We start from the raw sequence: 10,145 nt of genomic DNA, 5'->3' as shown, positions 1-10,145 counted from the left end.
AAACGGTTGGTATTTTTAGAAGTGATGTTTGTCACAGATATGCCTTATTATGATTAAGAAATTAAGGATACGTTTCTGCTGAGTTTCAAATGCACTTACGTTTTTAGAAGATACAATTAAACTGTATGCCCTTAAATGTATACCTCTTCATTTTTAACAATAATTTTGTCTTGCCATCATTTATTTTATAACATTTGTTTTATGTGTTTCAATACTTGAAAACACATAATTTTTCCACAATTAATTGTTTGGACAAAAGCTGAAGAGAAGGAGGAAAGCGGTACAAGGAGAATGTGTACCAATTTGGAAATAAATACGATTTTTTTTCCCCCCATTTATATTTTTTTCATCACACAACAACTTAACAAATGTACAATGAGTACCTGGACGCATTGCTTATATTATTTCTCTAGTTAACGAAATAAACCACATTCAACAAATAAATGAACTTATATTTGATTCCATTAATAATATTGTTGCTATTTAAAGACATGAATACACCGATAATGCTTTTTTATAACTAACACGGCAAAGTGAACACCAAATTGTTTGGCTGTGTTTCTGCCTGCAGCGGGGTGCGACACACCACCACGAATAGGTATGATGTCATCTCGGAATGGGAGAGGAGGGGCGGTAAAGGCAGCTCTCAGAGGGAGGATCCTGGGAGAGGAGGGGAGGTACTGGGAGAGGAGGGGAGGTACTGGGAGAGCTCTCAGTGGGAGGATCCTGCTAGAGGAGGGGAGGTAGTTGCAGCTCTGTGGGACGATCCTGTTCGCCTTTCCCGTTTTTCTTCTATCCTCGATCAATTACACCATACTGCACCAAGTGAGTGCGTGTCACCATCCAGAGGAACATCGAGTGGGAAGTTAGCATCTCCTAAACGCACATTCGCCGTAGGACGAAAGGTAAGGCGAAGTACATGTGAACTAATCCTCCTCTGTGGTTTTAACGCGCCTGCCTTTGGACATGGCTCACTTAGGGCGATCAGGAAGCTTCGGATTACTTCGGTGAAACAACTGTGGTTTTGGCCCTACTTAAAAACGTTCGCATGTCTTATTTCTTTTCCTCTTTGGGTCGCCCAACCTAAGGTTTTGGTCGAATCCCCTCTGACTGCAGTCCACTGCTGGGCGTATTTCAACTGTTGATATGGTGTTTCAAAGTAAAAGCACTGTGTGTCTTTACTGAACGCATCTCCGCCTATAGGCAGAATACTTCCTCCTATGAATTGAAAGTACCTATTACCATACAGAGAAGAAGCAGAAGCAATACACGGCTAAAAGAGTTGGCAATTTATATATATATATATATATATATTAAAAAAGCCTCTTATCGTGTCGATCCAATGACGTGTTAATGTGGCCCAACATGACCCAACAACTTTTGGGTCAAAGTTCAAAAACACAGCTTTAATGTTGTGGTGTCCTTATAAGGAATGCTATGAAGGCCTCATTTAGTCTATAAACTATTTTGAACAAACTATTTTACAGTTTCACTGTAAGATGTTTAATTCTCGGTTTAGGCTCTAACCTCTCTGCTCTCTCACCTCTCAGCTCTCAGCCCAGCCCTGCTTCTGAACTCTGTCCCCTTGTTCACCCTCTCAGAGTCTCACATACGTCATTGCTGTAGTCCTGGATGTAGATTGGTCTGGGTTTAAGTCACTGCTTGTCTGACATGCTTTATTAACCAAGCACAAAGTGGGGTACGGATGTGGCGATGAACATTAGCAACAAGGCAAAGGACGGGGAAATTCCAAGATCTTCTATTGAATATGCTATTGTGACTACAGTGTAGGTCTGTGCCTGCATGCCTTCACAAGGAATGACTTGCTGGCATGCACTGCATATTTTGGAAAATAGGGCAAATAACAAAACTAGGCTGTCCAATCAGAAGCTGGCTGGGAGAACATCACCTGACCTTACATTATGTTGATATATACTACTATATTAGCTCTCCTGCAATGACTCCATCCTCTTCATCCTCTTCCTATTGCATGTAAACCAAAACCGGCATTTAGGGGTTTTGATATTACAGAAGGAGGTTGCCTAACTTAACTTAGGAAGAAATCCTATCTTATTTTAAGATAGGAATTTAGCCATTACAGAACTATCCTATTTTAGGGATTTCTTAAGTTAGCATCCCTAAGTTAGGTGGTCACACACCCTGTCCTAAATTCAAAATAACTGAAAAAAATGGTAGCAGCACTGCCTGTAGGTCTGTATGACAATGAAGACGAGGAACATCCCAACAGAAATGTGATGGCGGAAAGGCTACCGAGACCGCATAATGATTTGTTACATTTTTCTGACCATATTTTAATTTCATCTTATCGCCTGCAAATACATTTAATTTTGAATTTGGTGGAAGAATTACTTTACTACTTTATTACTACCTCTTCTTGTTCTCTGCACCAATACCCGCCATGACCGTAGTACTAGTGCTACTAGCTTGCCGTATTAACAAAGATCCTCAACAGTCTCTGTTAAAGTTAAAAGTAACTCGTTCTATCAATCTCATGCACACTCTGAGTGCAGAAACAGACATAACCTGACGGTTGCCAATCGAAAAATCGGATTGAAAGAACAGTTAGAATTACCTAAGTTAAAATAAGATAGGAAACTGCCAACAGCTTAGGGACTGCTTCTGTAATAGGAAATTAGGATTTTTCCTATCTTTGAGTCCCTAATTTAAATTAGGGTGAGAAGTTAGGATTGTTTCTGTATGAAGCCCCAGACGTGCGTCCTGTCAGGTATGACCAACGCTGAGAGTGTAAAGAGGTTCATTCTCGCTGCGCTATACAGCCTGTTGATTATCTTCCTGTCGCCCCTGAGTCCAGTAAGACCTCTTGAGGGGCCGATGGGTGGTTTGGGAGGTCGTCATTTATTAACCCAATTGACTTGAACTGTTACATAATCTACCGCAGAATTGCTTACCTGCCTGTATTTTCTGTTGTTGGTGGTGGTGTTTGTTTTCTTAAAACACAAAGTGTCCAAGTATGCAATCCCTATAGAGTCTAATGGCAGGTCTGTGATCGCCTTTTTGCAACAGGCCAAATGAGACCTAACGATATGTGGTAGCAAAGCTGGCCTGCATCCTAAGACTAAGACACACACACACACACACACACACACACACACACACACACACACACACACACACACACACACACACACACACACACACACACACACACACACACACACACACACACACACACACACACGTCGACCAGCCTCTACTGAGGCTCATTCAAACAGAACGGCGGCCAAAAAGAGCAGATTCCAGAGAACAGGAAGTGGACTGTTTTGTTTCACAGGGCCGTTCTCTAGGAGTCTTGATACTGTTTCTGGCTCCCACTTGTTTGGCTTTAAACCTGAGTGCCCAACCATAGTTAAGCCTTCTCACAGTTCTCAGATAAGAATTTATTTCATTGTAATGTAACTTTATTTAAACAGGGACAATGTACAAAAGAAACATTAACCTTGTTTAGAGCAAGGAGAGATGCATTGTACCAGGTTTTAGCAAATTGCTATTGTCCACCTGTAGTCCCTAGAGGTGGTGATAGGTTTCCATGTTCTCAAGTAGGTTACTGAAGGTTTATTTCTGGTTGTGTTGTGTGTGTCACAATGTGTCATACGATAATACTGAGAACTAATCTCAGCTAAATATTTACCACACCAACGCCATGGCTTTATATGTGTATTGGGACTGTAAAGCAGTAGTTAATGGTTAGACTTTAACAAGAAGAGAATAACCTTGTATGGTAAGTTACTGATGGCATGTCACTAAAGTTTGACCTGGTTAAACAATAAGTACTGAAGTATCGGGGATAGGGGATTTTAGAAAATAGACATACATTTTAGGATGTCCAAAAAGCCAACATCTTTGGAAAATGTAATTATTGAAATTTAAAAGGTATTTGATTCAACATTTGTACAGCAACCGTCATGGCTCGATAATCTTACACAAAAATTAGTTGTCACAAAGTTAGGGAAGTTCCTGAAATTGCAAGAAAACAACCTAAAGGTCTAACATCCAAAGAAGGGTGAGAGGAGTGTCTGGTGACAGGAAGAGGAACAGAGCAGGGGAGGAACTGGAGTGTCTGGAGTGTGCCTGTCAGGAAGTGACTGAGTGGGAGGCTGAGTCGCTGTGCAGCCTTGCACAATCTGCATGGCGGCCCCTATAGATCATCTCCTGGCTCACCCTGTGGCCGCCCTGCTCATTATATGAGCACCTGGCCCCCTGGTGAAGCTCTCCATTATGATCAGTATTATTGTTGGTGAAGCCCGGTGTGGGGTTGGTCGCCAGTGTTAGGATTGTTCCGCTGAATCGTCCTGTGTTTACAGGGAGACAGTAACGGCTCGGTCACTCATCCCTGCTGGAGGTCGTATTTGTTCGGTTTAATTAATTTGTTTTATATTAAAATATATTAGTTGCCGACCATGGTTCCATGTTTGGCTTCAGTCATTGTGTTTGCTGAACAATGGGAGGCGACGACTGACTGCCTGGCTGGCAGGTGCTGTCTGTGTTGTGGTACTCCATAGACTCAACACAAACAGTCAATCCACGGAGACAAAAAGCCAGAGTGGAGTTATTGTTTTTCACACCACATCACTTAAGATTCCAGAGACTCAGTGGGATTGGTTGTTTCTATTATTTATAGTGAACAAGGAATTGAGTTCAATTTGCTCTCTGCAGGGAGTTTCTGCCCTCCACTTGATGGAGACTCAAGGTCTTCTAATGCAGCACTCTGCCCTCTCTCACACACTCACCCTTGGCCCCTGCGTTCAGCTGGTCAGGTGAAGTCTTTGCCGTGCATCAATTGGTCATTATTTTAACAGCGGAGAACCCTGGAACCGCATGTTGATTCATTCGTTCAAGCTGCAATTCATTCAACTTTCAATGAAGAGTAAATGTATGTGAATCCACCATCTGTATGTGTAGATGGTTCCTTTTACTTCTATAGTTCGCTCACACGGCAGACGTGTAGCTAGAACAACGTCTTGTGTGATTCGTGTGGCTAATTGTATTATTGCTCACCGAGCCAGCGACATCAAGTAGAGATATAACGCCTCTTCCTGTGCTTTCCCCTTCAGTGATGGCCGCCATTCGGAAGAAGCTGGTGATTGTTGGGGATGGAGCGTGTGGTAAGACCTGCCTGCTCATCGTGTTCAGTAAAGACCAGTTCCCCGAAGTCTACGTGCCCACCGTGTTTGAGAACTACATCGCTGACATCGAAGTGGACGGAAAACAGGTGTGTGTGTGTGTGCGTGTGCGTGTGCGCGTGCGTGCGTGCGTGTGCGTGTGTGTGTGATTGTGTGTGCTCCCTTGGGGGCCTGACAAAAGCCTTTTGTCATTGGCCTCTGCTGACCAACTCCTTCGTGTCCAGCACTTGGCAAAACAGGAAGTGACTCAACTTCCCTCGCTTCCTGTACAGACAGCGAGCAGGGATGTCCAGGGAAGTAACCACCGAGCTCTAAAGACCCTCCCTCCTCCTGTAGATCATATTATTTTATTATTTATTTATTATTTATCCCACAGTACAGCACAGGGCAGTTCTTATGGCATTCTTGTCTTGGGTGACTTGTAAGGACTTACTAAAAATAGTTTGTCCTTTTCCTCCCAAAACAGTTGGTGTCCTGCAGCAGGTCCAGAGGGAACGCCACTGTGCTCATTCCTCATGTCGGCATCGCAGCCCAATAACAGTGCCGCTAATAGCCATGCTAACAGCCCTGCTAAAGCCTGCAAACAGCCCGCAAACAGCCTGCTAATTGTTTTTGTTTTTTTTGGGGGGGGGGGGGTTGTTCTTCTTAGTTTTTTTCTGGACCATGATTCACCGCCTCAGGATTGCCAATGGATTGTGCTCCCATTTGGAAGGAAAGGCACGGTCCCTAATCTCAGATTTGCACTGATTGAATTAATCTATATCATGATTGGATAAGACTCTGTCACTGCGTTTGCTTCCAGAACTCTGATAACAGAATTAAAGTGATGAACAATGAATGCATTCCAATCAGAAGCACTAATGAGAGTCTGAATAGAGAATCAAATCCATTTTGGGGTGGTTATTGTGGGATGTGATCTGCTGTTGTACCACGCCCGCACCCCGCTTCAAATACCCGGCTGAACTATGAATACTGATTTGGTAGAATTATATCTTATCAGTAAAGTAAAACTTAATTGAAGTTATTTTGCATGAAAAACATGTGTGAAGCAAGCAGTGTAAACCAAATCTAATTAGAACACCTTGACCGGTTGGGAAGGGACTCTAGCTAGAGCAGCCTCTCCTGGCTGCGTGAGACTTTTCTGTCAGATAAACGCACCAGAGACATGCTGAGTGTTGCTCTTCCAGAGGAAAAACAAACGTCAGCCGCCTAAGGACCGGATGTTGTTACACTTTGATATTTTAACACTTTCTAAACAATCGTGACAAAAGCCAGTTGCTTCATCCAGCTCTGGGTGCCAGTCTTTTATTACACCGGCTTCAGGCTGATGATCGGTTATTCTGGAGTTTTTTTTTCAAATTCTTTTCACAAATGTTTTGTTATCATACGTGTGTGTGTGTGTGTGTGTGTGTGTGTGTGTGTGTGTCAACTGTTTGAGATAAGAGGTGGATTGCCTGTTTTCCTTCCTCATCCTCCTACTCTCTCTCTCTCTCTCTCTCTCTTTCTGGTCTGACCCCAGGTGGAGCTGGCTCTATGGGACACTGCGGGCCAAGAGGACTACGACAGACTGAGGCCGCTCTCCTACCCCGACACAGACGTCATCCTCATGTGCTTTTCCATCGACAGCCCCGACAGTCTAGGTGATTGACCGGCCAGCCGTCCGTCTCCGGGCCCTTGAGGAGGAAATGGTCTTTGATGAGAGAGAAATAATGTTGCTATAAACGTCTTTGCCTCAGGGCTTAGTCTGCTGCAGTCACAGCAGGAATTGTGTTTGGCCTGTTCATAGTTTTTCTCCAGAGACTATTTCAGTGTTGTCTGTCATATTTATAACCACTAGTATTTCTCTTGTTTTATTCTCCTCTTCTCAGAAAATATCCCTGAAAAGTGGACCCCTGAGGTTAAGCACTTCTGTCCCAACGTGCCCATCATCCTGGTGGGCAACAAGAAGGACCTGCGCAACGATGAGCACACGCGGCGAGAACTAGCCAAGATGAAACAGGTACACCTACTGAAGTCCTCAAGCCGGCCATGGCTGGCTGACGCGTTTTGTTGAAGCACTGTTAACAGCTGGGGCCGAGGGGGCGAAAATATGCAAACAAACCAGAAGTCCTGGCCAAACCAAAGGGAGAGAGAGAGGGAGAGGGAGAGAGAGAGAGAGAGGGAGAGAGAGAGAGAGAGAGAGAGAGAGAGAGAGAGAGAGAGAGAGAGAGAGAGAGAGAGAGAGAGAGAGAGAGAGAGAGAGAGAGAGAGAGAGAGAGAGAGAGAGAGAGAGAGAGAGAGAGAGAGAGAGAGAGAGAGTTTAGGTTTTCAGAGAATATGTTCATAATAATATAATATTCATATCATTATTTAGGTCAAGGCAAAACCAAAACTACCGCTCAAAGTCGGGATCTGCCAAATGTCAACCCCTTAAGGACACTAATGACACACACACACCCTGGAAGGACTATATTAAGCTTTGTTTAACTTTTTAAATGGCACATTGAGCATGTGCCCTCATCATTTGTCAGAGTGGACCAACCTGTCATTTCCCAACATTCTCTGGTGTAGCTGGTCATAATAATAGGAACATGGAGACAAAGCCCAGGATCTTTTTCCAAGCCGCCCCCGTCAGCTTTTCCTTTCTCTTTGTGGCCTGGCAGCGGTCAGTGACTCACCGGACTCATCGGCGTTTTATCGCCTTTCAAATGTTTCAAATGCCCCAACATGCATGATGTTAGTGTGATATCTCTCAAAACCAGATTTTAGTTTTTTATGTATGAAATCTTTTCACAGCTACTGATAAAATGTTTCCCAGTTTTCTTTGAGGAGGCATATTATTTTCTAGAGTTCAGCAAAAAGTCATTTCACAATTCTATGAAAAGTGACGGCTTCAGTGAAAGTGTATGGATAATGCAGGTCAAGTTATTCTGTCTTCCTTATGAACTCATCTTCTTTCCCCTACTATTACCATCCCCTTGGGCTGTGTCTTGAACCTGTAACCATGAGACTTTCCAATGTGTCCTAAAACCAGGCTGTATGTGATTTGTGTGACTATGGTTTGGACAGGAGCCGGTTAAGCCAGACGAAGGGAGAGAGATGGCGAACCGGATCAACGCCTTCGGCTACCTCGAGTGTTCCGCCAAGACCAAGGACGGCGTGCGGGAGGTGTTTGAGATGGCCACTAGGGCGGCGCTGCAAGTTCGCAAACGCAAGAAGAGCGGCTGCCTGCTGCTGTGATCATGTAGCTAGGCTAGGCTAGGCTAGGCTAGAGATGGAAGTCAAGTGACCCAAGAAAACATCCTGAGAACCACGTGGACTGACCTTACAGATTGCATCCTTGTACCGTATCTCCCATTTCACAGTGTCAGGTCGGGTGGATGGGAGAAGAGCAGAGCGGACCAATACCACGGACGTTGTTTATAGCATCAGTTAGAAGTGAAAATTCTGGACTTTGTTTTTCCTTCCTTTTATAGCACAAGCTGTCTCCCCATGTATTTCTTTTGCTTCGCCATTTTGAAAATGCAACACAAATGTCCACGTTTGTATTCTAAAATTGTTTTCCATGTGCATTTATCCTTGCTTGCTGAAGATACATATATCTGTACACACGCTCACGCTCTCCAGATTTCGTTTTAATAATCCCAGTAGGTGTGGTCCGAGGAGGGAGCCTACTGAAGACACCTTCTTGGCTTTGCCGGTGCCTTTTTCATTATTCTTTTTGTTTTATTTTGTATCCATAGCAACAACAGCTCATTATATTATATCACAAATTCCATTTGCTGAAAGTCACCAGGGGTGGCCTACTACACCCTGGTTTGTGTCAGGTCCCTACCTTATAGCTCCCCCAGTGTACCCTGGTTTACTGTCAGGTCCCTACCTTATAGCTATACCTTATAGCTCCCCCAGTGGCGCTCTGCCCCATTACTCGCTTTTAAACTTGCACTAAAAGCTACTTCATGCTAAAAGCTACAACGGTGGGCCCCCTATTTGAAACATATTCTTTACAAGAATGCGTTTATGAAGAATATGATATGAAACAACATTCCAAAGCTGGCTCGGAGGGAGGTTGGTGAGTCACAGGTAATGGCTGTGTGAGTGTGTTTGTGTGTTTGTGTGTGTGTGTGCACCGATGCAGGAACAGATTTGGGATAGAGCCCCCAGATGCATGCAAGAAAGCCAAAGTATTTGGGGTTTTACAAGATGTTTCAATCATTTAAACACATTTAAAAAAATGGCATAGGAGATTTTACATTTGAAGTATTTGTCTCTTAACATTTAAATCCTGCTATTACAATGTATTGTGCAATGGCAACCGAACATGGACTTTGTTTGTTTTTAAGGAAAGATGATTGTTGTGGGATTCAAGGGATCATGGATAATTGTCATTATTAAAAGAAACACTGAGCAGAAATGAGACCTGGACGCTGAATTAAAGGAGGGATGGAGAACGTTAAATATCCTCTGACTGACCAACATTAAAACCCAATATGGTTCATGAGGCCTCAATCAATCAGGTGTAATGGAAGTTATGAACACAGGTGTATCTCATGATGTTAATAATGGACACTGGCTTACAGGCAAATAATTAGCCAAATGAGCTTCATTAGTGAAGTTCTTCCCCCTATTCCACCTCTGTGATGACAGCCTATTAGGAGGCTTAATGTCAGGATGCAGGCCACTCAGTTATGAAATACGGTTTATGTACACACAAATAAAAAAAATTGTATATAAATACATATACAAGCAAGTTTCTTCAGAAGCAGGGCGTAGTACAACTGGTCTATAAATGAAAGGCTTTCATGCTCACATGCATCAACAGTTGTTATTATCTGTGAAGTAATGGTGCACTCTCAGGAGTCACATCTTGTTTAACTGGTCGTCGTTCCAGTGGGGCAACATTCATGACTGATTCCTTCTTGATTATTTTCTCTGAAGAGCGTGTTCTCCCAGTCCAGAGCCCTTCACTTCAGACTCTGGGTCGCTGTGCCTTTAGCTGAGCCT

The 10,145-nt window shown here is 43.5% G+C and overlaps 1 protein-coding gene across 1 annotated transcript; it reads left to right on the top strand.

The window, feature by feature from the left end:
• Positions 1 to 739: 739 nt before the first annotated feature.
• rhoca (ras homolog family member Ca) lies at positions 740 to 9,558 on the top strand. Its single transcript, XM_079742467.1, has 5 exons — positions 740 to 905; positions 5,094 to 5,251; positions 6,682 to 6,802; positions 7,031 to 7,161; positions 8,211 to 9,558. Exons 2-5 carry the CDS (start codon positions 5,096 to 5,098, stop codon positions 8,379 to 8,381), a joined length of 579 nt encoding a protein of 192 aa, XP_079598593.1. The 5' UTR covers positions 740 to 905; positions 5,094 to 5,095; the 3' UTR covers positions 8,382 to 9,558.
• The last annotated feature ends 587 nt before the right edge of the window (positions 9,559 to 10,145 follow it).

The sequence above is a fragment of the Pollachius pollachius genome (assembly GCF_949987615.1).
Source record: "Pollachius pollachius genome assembly, chromosome: 8".
NCBI lineage: Eukaryota > Metazoa > Chordata > Actinopteri > Gadiformes > Gadidae > Pollachius > Pollachius pollachius.
This window is presented reverse-complemented; position numbering and strand designations above follow the sequence as displayed.